The sequence below is a fragment of the Scophthalmus maximus genome, chromosome 6 (genome assembly GCF_022379125.1).
Source record: "Scophthalmus maximus strain ysfricsl-2021 chromosome 6, ASM2237912v1, whole genome shotgun sequence".
Taxonomy (NCBI): Eukaryota; Metazoa; Chordata; class Actinopteri; order Pleuronectiformes; family Scophthalmidae; genus Scophthalmus; species Scophthalmus maximus.
In genome coordinates this window covers 5,565,481-5,586,235 of record NC_061520.1, presented here as the reverse complement: position 1 = coordinate 5,586,235, position 20,755 = coordinate 5,565,481, and the positions used below count along the sequence as shown (strand labels likewise).

General features: G+C 41.8%; 2 protein-coding genes across 7 annotated transcripts; both read left to right on the top strand.

The window, feature by feature from the left end:
• Nucleotides 1-367: 367 nt before the first annotated feature.
• phtf1 (putative homeodomain transcription factor 1) lies at nt 368-9,760 on the top strand. Its single transcript, XM_035630852.2, has 17 exons — nt 368-643; nt 937-1,080; nt 2,260-2,316; nt 2,424-2,493; nt 2,663-2,821; nt 3,249-3,429; nt 3,673-3,793; nt 4,408-4,605; nt 4,698-4,943; nt 5,454-5,582; nt 6,150-6,419; nt 7,218-7,349; nt 7,487-7,573; nt 7,685-7,840; nt 7,995-8,090; nt 8,728-8,853; nt 8,991-9,760. The coding sequence occupies exons 2-17, from the start codon at nt 1,051-1,053 to the stop codon at nt 9,009-9,011; spliced, it is 2,079 nt and encodes a 692-aa protein (XP_035486745.2). The 5' UTR covers nt 368-643; nt 937-1,050; the 3' UTR covers nt 9,012-9,760.
• An 824-nt stretch (nt 9,761-10,584) lies between these two features.
• pfkfb2b (6-phosphofructo-2-kinase/fructose-2,6-biphosphatase 2b) lies at nt 10,585-20,311 on the top strand. 6 transcript variants are annotated; one of them, XM_035630854.2, is made up of 17 exons: nt 10,595-10,760; nt 11,102-11,236; nt 11,849-11,974; nt 12,497-12,593; nt 13,651-13,717; nt 13,894-13,968; nt 14,052-14,108; nt 14,267-14,391; nt 15,035-15,242; nt 15,389-15,535; nt 15,944-16,048; nt 16,306-16,435; nt 16,552-16,614; nt 16,697-16,761; nt 17,450-17,617; nt 18,321-18,343; nt 19,008-20,311. In XM_035630854.2, the coding sequence occupies exons 2-17, from the start codon at nt 11,161-11,163 to the stop codon at nt 19,075-19,077; spliced, it is 1,602 nt and encodes a 533-aa protein (XP_035486747.2). In that variant the 5' UTR covers nt 10,595-10,760; nt 11,102-11,160; the 3' UTR covers nt 19,078-20,311. The 6 variants fall into 6 exon arrangements, 5 of the variants coding, with proteins under 5 accessions (XP_035486746.2, XP_035486747.2, XP_035486749.2 ...); XR_004793402.2 differs by having other exon boundaries at nt 10,585-10,760; nt 17,450-18,343; XM_035630856.2 differs by lacking the exon at nt 17,450-17,617 and having other exon boundaries at nt 10,608-10,760.
• Nucleotides 20,312-20,755: the final 444 nt, after the last annotated feature.

Here is a 20,755-nt window from a genome sequence, read left to right as displayed (position 1 = left end):
AGCAGAGTAATAAGTAAAGAAAACCTGGGCTCGTTGCATTCTTAACGTGTCTTTTCTTGACGAATCTACTAGCTCGGACTTGCTCTTTCATTCTGATTTGTGAAAAATAAAGAAAAAAGACCTTAGGGGTAGTTTTGCCCTCATTTTGTCTTTCAGGCAGCACTTTCTATTTAAACGCGCTGCACCACGCTTCACCGTTCATATGTTAACGTATTAAAATGTGAAACAGTTCAACCACGGTATTAGGCAACTGTAACGGATTGTTTCCCGACAATCCCACCGAAACAAAAGTGTTTCAGACGCGGCCTGAACGGTCGCAAATTACGCCTGACAGATTACACTCGGGGGTAAAACAAACCCCGTCGCTCGAACACAACAAACCCCGGAAAAGGAAGGAAGCGGAAAAAAACGGGGCTGAACGTTTCACAAAAAGTGAAGTTGGAGAAGTTCCGAACAACTGGAATGAAAGTGTCCGCGAACTGTCACCTGCGCACAGAAGAGAGCGAAGTTATCGATGCGGGCTTTCGGCTACAAGTCACCGATCGCGTCGCAACGTGGCAGTTGAGGCAAAGCTCACCGTCGGCGCAGATCGGTCGTTGGCTCCACTCGGCAACAGTTGCAACACCCCTGACGCGCACGACAGGTATTTGAGAAAAGTCTGGGCTGAAACTGAACGCTTCCTGTAGTTCGTGTCTGATCGATGCGCGCGGTTTTTACCTCAGGTGCGTTGTAGTTTTTTTTGGGCTACCTGCTAACAGGCGGCTAGGTTTGCTAACGTTAGCTTTGCCATGTAGTGTGACGGTGATGCTCCATAGCTTACGTACGTTCACGAGTGATGTCACCTGTGTGTTGTTGTTGTTGTTGTTGTTGTTGTTGTTGTTGTTGTTGTTGATGATGTTGTCGTCCTCCTCCTCCGTGGTTCGTCCTTCGTGCCAGGATCAATGTGGCCGAGCCGGTTCTGTGTTTAGAGAACAGACGTGGGTCGACGCCCGGTGCTCCGTGTGAGATGACCTGACTCCTGAGTTCACTGGCTCCCACCGTCGCGACACGATGACCAGAATAGCCTGGTACCAGGAGAAGGTAGCAAGCATCACGTCACCACTGTGTCTGTTTGTTTATTTGTACGGTATTTATCCAACAAGCCAGTTACCAAGACAAAAACATATTCAGTTCAAATAAAAGGCTTTGTTGTCGTCAATGCAAAAGTCACTCGATGCAGTCAGCTGTTGAAGAAACTGAGAAGTTCAAAAAGAATAGGGTCAAATAAAATGAAATGGAAAAAGATGATTGTAATCTGAAGTAAATGTGACTGGGTGAGGTGCAACAGTACTGGTGCTTGAAATCCTTAAAAATGCTTGAATTCTAAAGTTTTGTTTTCAAGGTTTGAAATGTGCTTGAGTTTTGGATAAAGTGCTTGAAAATGCTTAAATTGTTTCAGATTTTTTTTTCCTTATCTTATCCTTCTGTTATTACAAAACAACAATTTTCGGTTGTGTAACGCATAAAACTAAACGTGTGTATTCGTAGAAATCTGTAATTTACCACAGATGTAAGGTGCTGGAAAAGCATGAAAATCGACCTTGAAAATGCTTCAGAAGTGCTTGAATTTGATTTTGGAAAAGGTGTATGAACCCTGGATTAAGTATTATGTAAACATGGAATAGAAATATATATGTTAACATAAAATACTTAAATATATACATGAACGTATATAAAGATGAAATACAAATGTAGAAAAACAAGCATTATATAAACATAAAATGCAGAAATATACATATAAACTTGCATTATATGAAAATGAAATACAAAAGTAGACAAACAAGCATTATATAAACAGAAAATGCAGAAATATACATATAAACTTGCATTATATGAAAATGAAATACAAAAGTAGACAAACAAGCATTATATAAACAGAAAATACTAATATAAACAAACATTATATAAAATAAAATACTATAATTATACTTGTATAATACAAATATAAACAAACATTGTTTATACAAATATAAACAAACATAATATAAAATAAAATACTTGTATGTATACTCAAACATGCATTGTATAAACATAAAACACAAATATTTACAAACATGTTTTATATAAACATGAAATACAAATATATCCAACATTTTCAGACTCTTAGCTGTCAGCTTACATTTTAACTGTATTTAAGCATGAAATAAGAAGTAAATCTTTAGTACAAACCCCGGATGGTGAATGTAAAAGATTATAAAAGTTCTGTTGTTGTTGTTCCAGATCGGGGCCTATGATCAACAAGTCTGGGAGAAATCTCTGGAGAAGGCAGATCTAAATGTGAGACACCTACAAATCTCTGTAAAGTAATAAATGTGAGTGTATTCATGTATTTATTTATCTCGTGAATTGCCACTAAATTGAAGTATCCCTCGCAATTCATCCAGGGTTTAGACAGCAAACCAAGGAAGACGGGTTACATCAAGCAAGACCTCATTGATGTCGACCTCGTAAGAGGTAAGAATGAATAAAGAGTAGTTCTGTACCGCGATAATCTAACGCCAACAATTTAAGAGAAATACCAAACAACTGTAGTTTGTCTAGTGTGTAGAGGGGATATCAGTTTTTTAGCCATATTTGTAATAGTTCCTTAAAAAGCTGAGCAGGACTCATTTGTACCCCTCAGGATCCACATTCAGCAAAGCCAAACCAGAGAGTCCCTGGGCAGCCCTGACTCGAAAAGGTCTGGTCAGAGTGCTGCTGTTCCCGTTCTTCTTCCAGTGGTGGATCCAGGTGACCTCCAAGTCCATCTCCTCATGCATCCTTGTCCTGTACTTCATGCAAGGTAGGCACCACGTGGAAACGAGGTGGTTTTTAGTTTGTAATCCCGCCATGGGCCTCGAGAATACATGGAGCCGACCTATGACAAATTATCAGGGATGACATGCACCAACTTAAAAAGAGACTCCGCAGACTTAATGCACTGTGGCTCCTTTCTTTAAAAGACTTATTGTTTGTGTACTTGTTTAATCAAAAACAATACTGGTGTGGCTCTCTTGAAACTCTTGAAATACACTTTCACTTTTTGCAGTTTGACTTCTGTTCAAATCCATTCCTACAGCCTGAGTCCAGTGTCTCCATTTCTTGGCACGTTTGCGCCCTGTTGCACCTGAGCAACAGACAGAAAGAACCTCATTAGTGAGCGTTCCGTTATAATGTCTCCCCTAAGAGACCGTTTTGTTTGCCTTTGCCAAATGCTTTGCTCCCCTCAGTGGCGGCAGTGGTGCTGTACGTGGAGGTCCCCGGGGCGAGTGCCAGCGAGGTGTTTGGACCCATTTGTCTGATGCTGCTGCTGGGCACCGTGCACTGCCAGATTGTGTCGACGGAGTCCAGCCGGTGGCCCTCGGGCAGTCCAGCTGCCAGCAGCACCACCAGCCCTGCGCGCAGACGGAGGTGCTTTCCTCATTGTTAGGCACTGCACACACACTCATTTGCTTGCACTAACACTCTCACCTTCTGGCGCAAACATAAACCTACACATGCACACACACATATTGACCCAAAGACCGTTCCTGTGACATGCAGTAAAGCCTGTTTGGATGCCCTCACTCCTGTGGGGGGGGTTTTTTCGACGGTACCTGCTGCATTTCCACCACCTCTAGTCTTTGATCGTTATGTCTGTTCTGTGTCCGTCAGGCCGAGGAAGGGCAGAGTTCTGAAAAAATCAGATGAGAAGAACGACAGAGCGGACCAACAACAGCAGGGGCCCTGGCCGTTGGAAGAAAGCCAACGATTATACGGAAATGAGGAGAGGAGGGTACAGAGGATTCTCATTCTCAGCTGCACTCTGTGCCGTTTCAAAAATTTTAAACGGCCATCAATAAGTGTATAATAAATGTTTTGGTACAGTAGTCACAGCTAAAAGTTAAGCGGCTGAATTGATTTTTAATTCAAGTATTTTTTTGTCGGAATGCAGGTTTAGTCTTAACTGAATGTGTCCCAACATTAGCAGATTAATGACACCAATCCAGTAATGGAACGCCGATGGAACATGAGCAGAGAAATAGAAATATTGCTACAGGAAATAGCTAAGATTAAATAAATTAATAAATGGGATTAGTCTGTGTAAATATGACCAAATGTCATCCATTTACATAAGCTTCCGCAGAAGGAAAAGTTTTAAGAAGGGATTTAAAAGAAACCAGAGACTTAGTCTGTCTAAGATCAATGGGCAGAGGGTTCAAAAATTTGGGGGCTAGAAAAACAAAAGCTCTGTTACAAGCTCTCATATGAGCAGCATTGGGAGAGAACTCTAAATGTCATTCAGGAAAGAACATTTAAGATTAAGACTAAGTGGATATGTATGTGTTTATGCTTTGACAGGGAGTAAGATATTCTGTATTGTATTTGTGTCTTTATGTTCTCTCACAGAGCAAACGAAAGTCAGGATTTGGGGCGTCTGACGAGCTCTCCAGTGAGGAAGAGGAGGGGGTACAACCGGTTGAAAAGATTCACCCACCAGATCATCCGGAGAGACAACCTGCTGCAACTTATCCGACGTCTGCACCCTTGTCTTCTGTTCGGAAGAGAAACCCAAATTCTAACCCCAAACCGACACTAAGACCTCAGGTAAACTTAATGTCTCGCTGTGATTCAAGTTCAGGTCAATCATACAACAACAACAACAACAAAAGTCTACGTGCTGTTTGATTTGAGAGCAGGAAGGGAGTGGAGCCTCCCCAAAGGCGAAGCCTCGAGAGGTGGAGCGTCTCCGGCCGAGCGTGTGCTCCCGTCCCGCCTCCGACACCGATGACACATTGTGGGAGGAGCTTCTCCAGGGGCCCGACTCCGTCACCACGGGGAGCAGTGACAGCGAGGGCAACGGGAGGTACAACGCCGGCCTGGCCCTGCCACAGACCACCACTGTGAGCAGCGACGATGAGAGTCTACAGCAGGGAATCACCGGAGTAAGATCGCCATATGTTTTTTAATACTGGTTTTAAGGAAAAGAAATTAATGAGTCAACATGTTGGTGGCAATAAATAACTAATGTCTGTAACAGTAGTCCGACACAAGACATAGTGGAATTCATGTTGACTTTTGTTTATAACTGCAGCTGCAACAACTATTTTCCTATTGATTAATCTGCCAATGAGTTTTCTTTATTGATCAAGTAATAGTTTTGTCTGACCTAAATCCAAACATCCAAAAGGCAGTTAACCAGTCACGTGTGATAGAAAACATCAAAGCTAGAAAACGTTTTGGGTTTCTTTTAATGTAAAAAGTTACTGAAAATAATTGTTTAAATATAAATACACTAATTTTCTGTGGATTGACCTTGTGGTTAATTGACTAATTGCTCCAGCTCAATTTAGCTCAAGCAAAATAATCACATTCATACATACATACATATATACCTCAGCACATTATAAGCCATCAGCTAACAGGAGGTTGTATGTCATCTTTTTTTGTTTTAGAGCCAGATGTCCTGGCTTCAGGCGTGTCACCCATCCAAGGACCGCGTCAGTGCCATAATATGGGAGCAGGGCGATTGTAAGAAGGCAGACATGTCTGTGTTGGAGATCAGCGGCATCATCCTCACACGGGTACACGTTTCCCTATTTTTTGTTGGCATTTGTTTTGGACATACAAGCATGAACAGTTTGTGTGTAGCAAAATACAAGTGTCTCAAACAGGAAAGACCAGTAGTACATATATTTAGATATTTTGGTTTATCGTCCCCATAGTGGAAAATTCTGAATTAAAACAGCAGCACAGAAGTGTACAGGGGGAAAATGTGACAAGAAAGAAACAATAGAAAACAGAATCTAGGGTAAATAAGACAAAATTGAAATACTATATACAAAAACAAATACTACATCTGATAAAGTACACACTTGTTGTAAGAAGTAGAGCCATCTTCAGTGGCAGGGTTTAAATCTGATGCCACATTTGACACGATGGCAAAGATCAAAAAAAAAATGATATTCTCAATCTGTTTAACATTTAGCTATGAAACATGCACGATCACTCGTCTGTGTTGATTTAATAAAACAATGTTGTCTGACTGAGTAGGCAGTCAAGAGAAACTGAGTTGCTGAAGCGTTTATCAGCCTATAAATGTTGCAGGATAACTAGATGTCTCCTCTCTCTCTCTCGTCTACTGTTAACAGGTGAAGTTGGTGGAGCAGGGGATGGGCTACCTCATCCTCGGTGGGCTCATGACCGCCAGCCTGGCACTGCTGCCGTTTGCCTTCTGCTTGGCTCAGCACCTGGACATGTCGAGCCTCGGCTCCCTGTCCCTGACGGGGCTGGCAGAAACGGTGGTCGGGCCGCCCAACGTCCAGGCCTACGCCTTTTTCTTCATCACAACGGTGCAAAGAGTCTGCCTCACCGGACTGTTCTTCTTCATGATGTGCGTGGCCGAGAGAACGTACAAGCAGGTGAGCAGTTGCTCTGTGGGGTCTGAACAATTCTTCTGCTCTTTATTTTAACCAGTTATGCCGCTCCCCTGTGGCTTTTGTGATAGAAGCAAGAAAAATAACAATCTGAGTAGTTACATCTTCTGCTCCTCTTTACCACAGAGTCATAAGTCCTCCCATGTTGAGGTTTTCTGTTTTGCCAAAAGTTACATTATTTGTAGACTGTATCCATTGTTACAGCACAAACGGTTATTTCTTATAAGTATCCTGTCACGACTTTTCATGGTCCAAACTTTCTAAATGTAAAGAAATACAGGCTGAAAAACTCTAGCCCTCTAACTCCATGTTAGTATTATACTTACTCCTTGCATACCCCCAAAGCATTATGGGAACTGCTGTGCCAAATTATCATTATTAATTATCCCAAATAGAAAAAGGAGTGACAAAATCCATTAGTGTTGTTTTTTTCAGTTTGCACAATGAGCTTTTGAATTTACTAGGGCTCACTAACATATTTTTTTCCTCAATTCATATACAGATATTTTCTTGTCAAGCCATGAAAAAAATAAAATTTAAAGATAACAATATATGCCATGTGTGGTTGGACATGTTGTGTTGTGTATTATTATGAAGTATTACTGTACTTAATCCAGATTGTGTCAGACACATCTACACCGATGCACCTTTTTATTTACTCGCGCTTATCTGGTCTGCCCTCTAGTGGCACTTGGCAGGTAGTACAACAGACGACATGATCACCTGCTTGCTTCTTTGCTGCTGAATTCCGCTGACTGTATGTGTCCATGTTTCCCCCACCAGAGACTTTTATTTGCCAAGTACTTCAGCCACCTCACTTCAGCTCGCAAGGCCAAGAAATCTGAGATTCCTCATTTCAGGCTGAAGAAAGTCCAGAACATAAAGATGTGGTTGTCTCTTCGCTCTTTTCTCAGGGTTTGTATTTTCTATCTTTTTTAACACTCTCCTGTTCGTTTTTGACAGTATGTTGTTTTACCACTAGAAGGCTGGCAGGCATGGACTTGGTCTTTTGTGTGTAATGGTGTAATCACTGAGTTGCTCGTTCGTTGCAGAGACGAGGGCCGCAGCGATCCGTTGATGTCATTGTCTCCACTATCTTCCTTCTGGCACTTTCCATTTCGTTCATCATTTGTGCCCAGGTCAGTCAATACGGATTAAATAATGCTGTGCAAATAATGTGAGTCTAATGCATCTGATCATACAACCTAATACTGAATATTTTCTGTACTGCTGCTTTTGTCTGTCTTCAGCTACTGCGCAGCCACAAGACTTTCCTGGACTCTCAGGCTAACTGGGAGCTGATGGTGTGGGGCTCCTCCCTCATCCTCTTCTTGTTACGGCTGGCCACTCTGGGCTCGGAGACCAACTGCAAATACAGCAACTCCTCGGTGCTTCTCACTGAGCAGGTAACGTTAACCCGTGGCCGCAGAACACTGTCAGCACCATGAGCGACACTTTGACGTTTCATTATATAGTATCGAATGTAATTCATTCCAGTTTTAAATAACTTACTAGGTCTTAATCCAACGGTTAACAGCATGTAAATCGTCTTGGTTGCAGATCAACTTGTATCTCAAGATGGAGAAAAAGCCCAATAAGAAGGAGGAGCTCAGCATAGTGAACAATGTTTTGAAACTTGCTACAAAACTGATGAAGGTAAGCACGTGTTTGGCCGCTCAGTTTTTTGCAGCCTGGATTTTACAGTTGAACATGAAATCGTCCTGTTGTATTCGATCACACAGTTTTTAGTTGTCAGCTGAGCCAAAACTTCTCCTTCCTAATTGTTTCCAAGTATAAAATGTGTGTTCAGAATATTCACAGTATTTTAATTTAGTCAAAATATAATGAAGGAGATATTTTTAGGGGTTTTGTACAGTCTGTTTTTTTGCCTGGAAACAGAGCCAAATCGTGTAATAATAGGATTTATACTAGGTCACCCATATTTATACTTTACTGTATAACCAATGGCACTTTGCAACACAAATTAAGGTTAACAAAACGTCTCCAACTGTGGTCACTTTCCTTGACCAGTAATCAGTTTTCCATGGAGAACAAACCGTCTGAATCTGAATCACAGAGTTATAATTGAATTACAATTAAAAGTGACTTTGTTATCTCTATTTAATTACCTTTGATATGTGACTTCAGATTACCTCAAGACATCGCTAATTACTTTCATGCTGAGACGTACAAAATCAATTTGACTGTATTGCAATAAGCATATGTAATGTTTTTACCAGTGACCTTGAATCCCTCATTAATTCTGTCTTTGATTCCCACTTGCCGTCACCAGGAGCTGGATACTCCTTTCAGACTGCTGGGTCTGACGGTGAACCCTCTGATCTACAACATCACCAGAGTGGTCATCTTGTCGGCCGTGTCTGCTGTGGTCAGCGACCTGCTCGGCTTCAACATCAGAGTGAGTGGGCGCCTTCGTCTTAATGTAAAAAAAAAAAGCAACTTGCTTGGTTTCTGTGACGTCGCAAGAAGACAGAACTAAATGGATGACACCTATGAACCTCTTTCTCTAATGAAAGTGTCTTGTTTCATCTCCAGCTGTGGAAAATCAAACCTTAATGTGAAAACGGCAAACCACTACAAGTCGGACACTGGAGACCAGTATTCCCACCGTCTGCTGCAGACACTCATCTCATCTACAATAAGTGTGCAAACCTACTGACAGTATATTCATATGTCTGTGCCTTCCGGCTGAAACTTCTGTCTGAGTTTCATACAACAATTGCTTGCACACACACACGCACGCACGCACGCACCATTACTGGCTCCAAGGGGGTGTGGCACGACACACTCTCCCTCGGCCAATCCACTAACCCAGTGCCTATCTGTTGACCATTGAATGTTCCTCAGTGTGTTGTGAGTTGAGATCATTTCAGGCTTCTGTGGCATCCATTAGTTCCAATTGTGTCTTGTGCAAATGTGTGAACAACATGTAAATACCTTAAATGCAGATAGTTTATATTCATTAGTATGAACAATAGTTCATTTAACTACATAACAAGCTGTGTGCTATCTAAAGCCTGTAGATCAGAGTGGGCGGGCAGCTGTACTTTCCTAGGAATCAACTTTGATTTTAACCTTTTATACTATTTAATGAGGACATGTTGAGACTGTAAGTAGATTTTTATTTATTTGGGGTTTTTCTGTTTTAGCGCTTAAACTTGTATTGGTACCTGTAAGTTGGGCTCTTTGACCACTATCCGCCTTTTGTATCGAGGACCATTGTTGAATAAAACAACTATGCAAAGAGGGTTGTGCTCAACGGCATTGTTTGATAAGAGGTGAATAAAGTATTTTTGTCATCCATGGATGCTGGTGTCATTATTATTGTTATTATTATTGTTATATTATAATGTTTTTTTCAACTTCTGCTGTATCGTCATATAATTCTTTATTTGTCAATATAAATCCTGATTCTGTTTTATTATTATCCCAGAGATTAGAGATGATTACGTTATAGGTTTAAGACATTATTTGGAAGTCTTTTTACATTATTGTCAGATTTATTATATTTTTGATGGAGTTGAATTTTTCCATTTTTTCTACTTGTGATATTTTCTCATTATTGTAATAACTCTGCCAATTTTGTAGTAGCGTGCCACCGATTATGTGTTACGGTTTTGGAAAAGCTATAATTTCGTGTGATATCAAAAATGAAGAGCCAAATGAATGTTTTTTTCAACTTCTGCTGTATCGTCATATAATTCTTTATTTCTCAATATAAATCCTTGTTCTGTATTATCATTATCACAGAGATTAGATATGTTTACATTATTCGTTAAAGACATTATTGGGAAGTTTTTCAACATAGCTGTCACGTGGTCTCTGTATATAAATAAAGTATTTCTATTTTTATATTTTGCACATACATACTGCTATTTATTTATTTTTATTTCACTCTGCTATTTCTGCTTCACTCTGTCCACTGTGCTGCTGCTGCGACCGCGTTTTGGAGATCTTCTCTGATACATTATCGCTAATTGCGCCATTATCGGCCAGTTTACTCCATTACTGGCTTCTTCTCTCCAGCTCTGACGCGACGGTTCATCTGTGTGACGGTGCCCCGCCCATCCTGCAGGTCTACTGCCGGCGTTACGGTAGGAGGTGTGCGTTCGTTCGTTCTTTCCTTCCTTCTTTCTTTCTTTCTTTCTTTTTCTTTTTTTTTTTTCCTTCCTGTGACGTAGGGACACACCTCCAGCTCGGGAGGACAGCAGCCGGTCGAGCGGCCACCTCCGCACCAAGGACAGGCCGACCCACCGGATCAGGAGGCATTTGGGACACCTACACATATTGTTGCTTCAAGATCAGGTGAGAAGAGAAAAAGATTGAATATGGTGCTGTCATGAAATACATCTGTGCCCAGTTGAGCAGGAAGCCCCTGCTGTGTGCTTCCTCCTGCTGTACAGTGTGTGGTTTTGCTTTTCAACTGAGAATCATTTTTTTTTCTGTCTCCATCGGACGATGTGGCATCTGCTTTTCCCCCTCGTCCTTTGCGTCCCCCCTGGCTTTTATAGAGGGGCGGTCATCACGTAAAGCCATAGCCAATAACACGCATTGGGAAAATGTCCTGCTGTGTGTCTGCATGAGATTCCGTTCTGTCATCATGTCACCCCTCACGTGTGGCGTCTCATTGCTCTCTGTTCCCATAGGCAGCGAGCTGGAACAATGCCCCGCTGAGTGGGCCGAGAGCTCAAGAGGGGATTTGGCCATGTCAAGCTCCCAGAAGGACAATGGCTCGGCAGAGGCCAAGAGAACGGAGCTGAGATTAAAGGAGAAGAAATGCTGTGAGTGAACGCCTCAGTTGGATTCGAACCAGTTCTTCCGCATGAGTGGCGGCTTTGAAAAGTCTACAGGTGCACTTGTGATATAAGACGGTGTGTGTGTGTGTGTGTGTGTGTTGTTCCCCCGTCAGACTGAGTTCAGGTCACAGATTGTTCCTCAAACTCCTCCCTGTGATGCTGAAGCTCTGTCATCAAGAGAGAGAGAGAGAGAGATTCTCAGTGGGAAAGAGAATAAGATCAATTATGACCAGTGACGTAAAAAATACTCTCTGTGGTTTCCACGGTTCTTGAGAAAAAAATAGCTTTTCTCTCCCAGGACGTTTTGTAAATGCCGTGTTTATTCCCAGTCCACGAATGATATATTTGTGTCTAAAGAGACCAAATAGCTTTTGTCCATTAGACACAGTTAGGATGTTGTCGCTACGTTTGTTGTATCTCAGCAACGTATGTTGAAATGCAACATATCTTCCAAAGATGCAGTAAATGTACGCGTGTTATACCCAATTCCTCCTTGTTGTACAACATTTGTTCATCTAGAGAGACATTTGACAACTCCATAGAACTTGAATGGGCATGACAAATGTGCCGTATGTGATGTAAATGTCTCCTGTGCAGCATGGGCCTCCTACATGACAAATTCCCCAACAGTGATCGTCATGATCGGCCTGCCCGCGCGAGGGAAGACGTACATGTCCAAGAAACTGACGCGGTACCTCAACTGGATCGGAGTCCCCACCAAAGGTACGAGGCTCCAGACGAAAAGCCTTCGTCTCCCTTCGTTATAAAAACAGGGAAACTGGTTCCGTGATAACGATGACCTTGAAATATGAGCATATATTTGAAGATATGTGCTCATATTTCAAGATCATGTCTTCAAGTTCTCGTCACTGCAGTACATGGATATCATGTTTGACTTGTCTCTTGTAGTTTTACACACTATACTTCATTATTGAGCTTTTTTAAAACCAATATTTGAAGTCTAAATATATTTAAAGAACATTGAAACGACCCGCTGATGGGTTGAGTATTATTAAATCAGGGTATTAAGATCACTAAGATCTGATTACAGGGGGAATACTAGATCTCTTTTTGTTGATGGTGTGAACGTTATTAGTCTGACGTGTATATTTAAACATATGTGCTGAATGGGGAATATCTCACAATTAGTTTAGCATCATTGAATTTGTAATAGTTGTAATTTCCTACAAAACCAACCTCGCCGCTGACTTTAGCAGAGCGTTAACGTCTCCTGTTCATTTGCAGTGTTCAACTTGGGCGTGTACCGCAGGGAGGCCGTCAGAGCTTACAAGTCCTATGATTTCTTCCGCCACGACAACCAGGAGGCCATGAAAATACGAAAGTAAGTTCGCGGGATCTCGCCCAGTCGTCGAATGGGCACGTTTCACCTATGCAATGTGTCTTGCAGTAAGGGAAGCTGTTGTTGTAGCATCTCCACCATCCGGAGTATCACATTTCCCTCAGTCTTCACGAGTCTGTTTGTTATTCTGCAGCCTCCGCTGCCGCATCAGTGACTAAGCTCTTTTTTGGGGGGGGGGGGGGGGGTGGCAGCAGTCGATAATCAAACCATGTTGCACAAACACATCACATGACAATGATGACCAACAAATCCTTGGGGTGATTAGATTCTGCTCAGATAAATTAACTAATTTCTCCAGAGTACAGCCGTCTCTTTCCCCCTCGTGATTTAACCCGCTGGTAACATTTGAAACGGGGTTTGTCTTGCGCGGCTATCAGGAAAATGCGGCGGCCCCTTTTCATCCCCGTGCTGAATTGTGACCTAGATATCACACGAGCTGCTGCTGCTGCTGTCACTCTGAAGCTGACACCTCCTGTCCTGGGCGTTACATCGGCACCCAACCTGGATCAAACAGCTGCTGTCAATAATTATGAGCGTTTGCCTCATTTGCTCTTTGGCGTGTCTCAGGAAGAGTTTCGACTCTTTCCTGGAATATGCTTATTTGCCGAATGTGAGTCGGTAATATTGATCCTATGCAAACATATGAAGCTGCAGCCAGCGGCTGGTTAGCTGAGCTTGGCAGTTAGTGTAGAAAGAGGAGGAAGCAGCCAGCCTGGTTTCGTCTGTCACAAAATCCACCTAGCTGCTTTACCTGTGAGTCACTAATTAACTTTTTGAACTAGTTTCGGGACAGTGTAGTGTTGTTCTCTCTTCCAATCTGCCCTCCATGTACCAAGTTTGTGGTAAATACATATTGTTGCGGGCACATGAAAAATGATGTTTCAACCCAGGTGACATGCACATGCCTTTTACGCAAAAGTGCCACAAATAACACGTGCCACTTTTTGGATTGCCAATCTGCAAAATGCAAAAATGGATTATGAAAAAGAACTTCACACTGAGGCTCTTAGTGAGGACTGTTTCCTCTTCTCCCCTACAGACAGTGTGCTCTCGTAGCTCTGCAGGATGTGAAGGCTTACCTGACGGAGGAGGGAGGTCAGATCGCGGTGAGTGCTCCGCGCCCCTCTGTCATCCGTCTCTCTGTCTGTGCCGGCTCATTACCTAAAGCTTTGAAATATCTAGAAACAGGAACCGTCTGGCATTAGGACACACGTAATCCTCAAACTGTCCTACAGACATTTTGCCATAGGTCATCCACATTATTTACGTTTCTTTTAATCAGGTTTTTGACGCAACAAACACAACGAGAGAACGACGAGATCTCATTCAAGACTTTGTGAAGGAGAATTCATTCAAGGTAAAAAATGTTTGTTTGTGTAGAACCAGTGGACGGTGTCAGAAAGCATGAGCATGTATTGACCTTGGTGCTGTTTCCAACAGGTGTTCTTCGTGGAGTCGGTGTGTGATGACCCGGAGGTCATAGCTGCTAATATTCTGGTATGTCACTGGTACAGAACCAGACGAGATGTCTGGGATTTGACTCCGACTTCTCGGCCGGGTCAAACCCATAATCTTCGCACTATCTGCGTCATGTGTTATGTAGGTTTGGCTGCCGCTTGCTCACGCTGTTTGAATGGGTCGCATGCCTGTTACAGGAAGTGAAGGTGTCCAGTCCAGACTACCCCGAGAGACACAGAGAGAGAGTCATGGATGACTTTCTCAAACGCATCGAGTGCTACAAGGTTACTTACCAACCGCTAGATCCCGATAACTACGACAAGTAAGGATTTGATCAGATCTGCTTCCTGTTAACAACATTTACATTATATCCATATATATATATATATATATATATATATATATATATATATATATATATATATATATATATATATTTACTGTCTCTTGTATAACACTATTCAAAATACTACAGGACCCCTCCTGTAAAGCTAAATTTAGAGTTTTTCTAAAAGCAGTTTGCGTCGTGTCATTTTGGAGTATTACACTTTGCAATTCTGAAAATAAACACTAGGTGGTGACGTTGTGGTGGAAATCTGAAATAAAGATTGTAGATGCAATTTTTAGGTATTTTATTATAAGTGAACAATCCTTTGCAAAGGGATCAGACCATCAAGACAGAGTCAAACAAAGTACAAAGATTAACAATGGGGAAGGTGCACTGATTTGAAGAATAGGGAGGGTAGGTACTATGAGATATGACTGCACAGGTCTCACCTAATCCCAAGGTCGCATAGGTCGCATAGGTCAGATCACACATTTGCAGAGAAAAACACGTTATGAACAACAGAATACATTGTATATCAGTCAAAACGAACATCAGTCATAACGTTGCATAGTTAATTTTCCCATTACAACAGTACACAAACATTTGATTCACCTGCCTCGCTCATCACTGGCCGCAGGGACCTGTCTTTTATCAAGGTGATCAACGTGGGCCGGCGTTTTCTGGTGAACCGGGTGCAGGACTACATCCAGAGTAAGATTGTCTACTACCTCATGAACATCCACGTGCACTCTCACTCCATCTACCTGTGTCGCCACGGAGAGAGCAACCACAACGTCGAGGGCCGCATCGGGGGAGACTCAGAACTCTCTCCTCGAGGGAAACAGGTGGGATAGCCCCCTATCTTTCGTTGTCTGAAACCCCCCAATTACAAGCCTCACTCAGGGAGACGGATCAATGGAATGATTTGCACTTCAATATTTCAATGTTATGAACACAGACTCTCGCAATCTCTGTTCCTCTCACGTCCCAGTTCGCCCACGCCCTGCGAGGCTTCATTGAGGAGCACCAACTGTCGGATTTGAAGGTGTGGACGAGCCAACTGAGAAGGACCATCCAGACAGCGGAGGAGCTGAGGGCGCCTTATGAGCAGTGGAAGATACTCAACGAGATCGACGCTGTCAGTATCCTGCCATACAACCTCCCTTTAGATGTTTTGATCATTATGTATGATGATGTTTGAGACACTCAATGTGGTGGAGGAAAGAGGGGTTTCCTGACAGTATGGAAAAACAATAAAGAAAGTGGAAAATATGTCGTTGTAGATGAAGGTAGGAACTGAAAAGAGGCGGAGATTTTTAATGTAACTTCCCTTCTTGCTCTCTAAGAGTGACCAAGGAACATTTTCTTTTTTTCTCTTTTATCTTAAAGAGCATCTTAATGTATCAAAAGTGTCATTACAAAGTCTCTATGTAGACGATTAAAAAATTCTGCAGTTCTGTTTTCATGACATCAAAGTTAAATTTACGAAGCATTGAAGTATTTTCATGGAATCACCTTATGTTTTTTCTTTTTAATGCTTTCCCAGGGGGTGTGTGAGGAGATGTCCTATGAGATGATCCAGAACACATTCCCAGAGGAGTTCGCTCTGAGGGACCAGGACAAGTACCACTATCGCTACCCGGGAGGAGAGGTACAGGAGCCTGGCGAAGCCCCTTGGATCTCCGAGCTGTGCACAGACGCGTTTGTCTCAGTCAGGAGTCTAAAACAGTGGATCCATTTCATTCCGTCATGAACTTCCTTTGTCTTACAACATTTCTCTCACTGTCCCCTTTTGCTGTTCTTGCCAGTTGCTATTGGAACTTGATTAGGTTCATCGGTAGCTTGCCTTTTCTTTTTCAAACGCAGCCCACTACGCTGACAGTAAACTCGTCTTTTCTGGCTCAATAGTCCTACCAGGATCTCGTTCAGCGATTGGAGCCGGTCATCATGGAGCTGGAGAGACAGGGTAATGTGTTGGTCGTCTGCCACCAGGCCGTGATGCGCTGTTTGCTCGCTTACTTCCTGGACAAAAGTGCTGGTAAAAAAAAACAACCCACACAGCACTAGGTTATGACTAATGTGTGCTCACACACACACACACACACACGCTGATACTGACTTGTGTTGTTGTCACTTGTTTTCTTCTTCCCACAGAAGATCTGCCATACATGAAATGCCCGCTCCACACTGTGCTCAAGCTCACCCCTGTTGCATACGGTGAGTCCCTCTCGTAGATAAAAATTCGAGTTCAAACTGTGCAAACTTTCTATGTACACGTATTCTGTCTTCTGTCCTCTAGGTTGTAAAGTGGAAATGTTTTATCTCAACGTGGAGGCAGTAAACACGCATCGAGACCGGCCCCTTGTAAGTTGCTCCGAATCGAGCTGAGAAAAAAAAAAAATCGCATTCGTTGACATTAATGTGTTGTCAGCGTTGTCGCATTAGAGCCACAAATGAATGTGTGTGTATTGTTTGCTCACTCAGAGATAGTTCAACATTAATCAAGAAAAAACACATCATCTCATCCAAAGTGTAGCTCTTGTTCGTTGTGTCCACCAGTTCAGTGCAGTTGCGATACAATCACACTCCCTCCCCTGTATGTGAGGCCTCGCTGCTTTAACTCCCTTTCTTATGTCCCTGTTCAGACCTGTCCCGCTCTTTCTCTTTAACCTGGCTCGAGCTGTGAGCTAATGAAATGAGATGTTACTTTTAGGAAGGTTTTAACCTCGATTGAAGCTGTGGCTGATCATGCTGCCCTGCTTGGCTGATACAGTATAATCATTACCATCGCTCTGGCTGCATTCTGATATTCTGCTCAGAGATTGTGTTTGAATGAAAAAAGCTGCTCTACTCTAACACTTATCTGTTCCAAGATTTTCTTCCTCAAATGACGATGGTGCGATCTGGGTTGTCAATTAAAGGGGGCTTCAGTTGTCTTACCTGTTGCCATGAATCAGTGGAGGGGACGGCTACTTTGCTTGGCTTGTGTCTGGTCAGGTGTTCCCACTTTCTTTTTTTCCTTTAACACCTGTGGTGCTTCGTCTCCTACCAGGGTAAAATGTCGAGGGACTCCGTTCTCATACACCGGCGGAATAGTTACACTCCCTTGTCCAGTCACGACCAGGTCAAGCGTCCCAGGCTCTACAGCGCAGGCAACCAGCCCTGGCTCCCTCTTGCCCCCACCCCATCAGCTCTGATGCCCGAGGGACGGCAAAGCCAAGTTAGTAAAAAAAAGAGTCACAGGCTCCCATTGTCAACGCTAATTGGTCACCTCCCGCCACAGTTGAAACCCTGTGTTTGGAGTTCCCTCGCCCCAGTTTTTGGATCCTCTCGAACATTTAGTGTCTTTGTTGAACGTGACAAACGTGGAACCCATCTCTGTGTGTGTGTGTGTGTGTGTGTGTGTGTGTGTGTGTGTGTGTGTGTGTTTCCCTCTCAGGGCATGTGTTCGCTCTCTTCATTTAATGTTGTGGCTGTCAGACGTTTGTCTTGCACGACCTCTGCTCTGTCTCCAGCTTGAATATGCAGAACAGCATGTCTCCCATTTGCAGAGGAAACCTCCTGATGAATTATCCTCAATAGTTCATAGGATATAAAAGACACACAAACATCAGAGACATCGAGTACTATTTTCTGACATAAATTATACTGTGTATATGACGCACATTAGAATCTTCTTAAGCGTTGATTCCATTTCCAACTTATTTGAATACATTTAAGGGAAATTTGAGAACATTAATATAATATAATATGTGAATGACAGAGTTAAATCCCAGAAAAAGTGTTGACATTTGAAAAGGCATATTCATTTTTGTGTTTGTTGTGTATTTGTCTGCCGTGCCTTGTGGGTACAGTGCTTCAGCCCATCTCCACATTTCTATCCATGTCTCTCTTTCTCCACTTTCTCCAACCCTGTCTTACAGCACCGGAAAGGAAGCAGTTGTCTGTGAGTAGTTTACATTTAGTCGGTACATGTTGCCGTCCCACAATTCAACCCAAATCATGTTAATCCATGTCAATATATATACATCGTCACAATGGTGAATTTCTTCGTGTATTTTTTTTTAGTCCTTGGGTTTTATCCAACCTTCCATCATCTTCTGCACAGTGAAAGCTGCTCGACTTTGTTTTCGCCTCAGCGACCTTATCAACGACACTATCGCATACCAATACGTTGGTAGTTTTGATAAATGGCTACAATAGGAAGGAAACTCTTTGATCATTGATCATTTTTTAGACACCTAGAGATGTATTTTAAAATGGTAAAATAATGGGAGAAAAAGGTAACTATACTTTGCTTCACACACATAAAATTATGGTAATTCAAGGGTGTCTCAGTATTGATTAATGTAAAGAAAGATTATGATTTGGAGCCAATCATGCATAGGGTCAGAAAGTGATTGATTATGAATCACTCCTTGAGAACGTGCTAACAATCAGTCTCCTGGATTGTGGCTCTTTCACCACACTTCACATAATGACCCAATTTCTCAAATAGGAACTTAAGACTCCTGGGCTGCCTGGGAAGCTATTTGTTAGTTTCCTCTAATAGTATCTTCTGCTGTGAGGTGTAAATCTGTGAGTTAATCTGCGTATATTTTTTCTTGAAGGAGTCCCTATGCGAAGGATTCGACTTTGACAGCCCAGAAGAAACTAGTGGCTGTGTCCGTTTCTGAGTGAAGACGAAGAGCCCTCTTTTTTTCTTCACCACGATGTCGGCGGAAGCTTTGGGTTCAACCACCAATCTGAAGATCGAGAGAAATGTTTTTATTTTTCCTATTTCAACCACACTTTGGGAAATCATGGTCAGAGAAGGATGAAGTCAAAGAACAGTTGTTGGTTGTTTTTTTTTAAACAAGGCCACCTGGACACAAGGACATTTTCCTCCTATTTATCTCAAGCTCCTGTTCGTCTCGACTTTGCATGCTGAGGCTGTGAACCGGAGGCCTTATCATTAGTATCATAAACTCCTCTGCATGTGCACTAAAAGAAATCAATCAGCCGAAGAACAGGGCATACTGTTTTACAACACTGGCAAATGTCCTCGTTGTACTGTAAATAACAAAAAGCCTTACTGAACATTAAATATATCGACACCTCTGTACGCCATTAAATATAATAGGAGCAAGTTAAACATTATTATGATTAAAAAATCTATTTTTACTCTTGCAAAAAGAACATGTTATAAAGTAGATCCTGTAAAAGAAAACTTTTTATAATTCAAATCCACTCATCTGCCATGTACAAACCATCTGTAGTCGTGATTCTTACTAGATTTATTCTTAAGGGGTCATCTTTTATGTCTCATGTTATAGAGTTGAGAGAAGGTACTCAACGGGTACTGGAGCAGATTAAAAATGCTGTACTTAGTTTCATCCCTCTCTTATGGAAGCGTTTAATTTGTTGTAAGAAAATATGCCACATTACAAGCAGTAGGTAAAAAGATTTAATTTTCTGGCGTTGAAGGTCTGAATGAACACTTATTGGTAAATTTCCATCTGTTAATCCTTTGTTATTCATGTGTATGTGTCTTTGAAGGGATCTTGTGCAACAAACCCTAACATATTTAAAGAATGTTAGCTATGTTATCACAATGGCCAAGAATTTGCTGTGATCGCTTCATTCAAATGTATATGTTCTCCTTAAGTTCTCATCAACATCAGCCTTTTTATTTAGTAATGCACAGTGGCACAAGTTTCATCAAATGACCATTGATAAGTAATTGCCCCGCTCAAAGCAGCCTACTTGTGCCTTTTAAGCAAACAATAAAAGTGAGTTTTGAATAGCCATGACACTTTTTGGAGAGAAATTAATCTGTATATAAATTATAAATTATCTATTTTAACTTATATTTAAATGCCCCTCTGTTTAATGACACATTGAATCAACATCATTAAAATGAAATTTGTATATATGAAATGTACATTTTTTTCAAAACTACTCAGAATCATGTTTATTGCCAAGTAAGTTTTGGTATTTTGGTGCAAGAACAGCAGTAACGGAAAAAAACTATTCAGTCAAATCAAGATTGTCAAGATTTTTTGCAGTTTATAACTAGAGGGGCAGATATGGGAGGTTCTTGGAGTGTCACGTCACAATGATGTCAGAGAAAATCTTAATAAAGAACAAATTTCAATTAATTGTGGAGGGGAAATAAACAATGTAATGAATTATTTTTGAAAAAGTGGAAACTTACACATTTTAGCCTAATGACGAATAAACATTTGGTTTATATATTATAGGAAAATGACAATCTGGAAAAGAAGCCTAATCTCACAGTATGTCATGTATAAGACAATTAGAGTGAAGGAGCACATTTACTCAAGTAGCCTACTTCACAATTTTTGTGTACATCTAC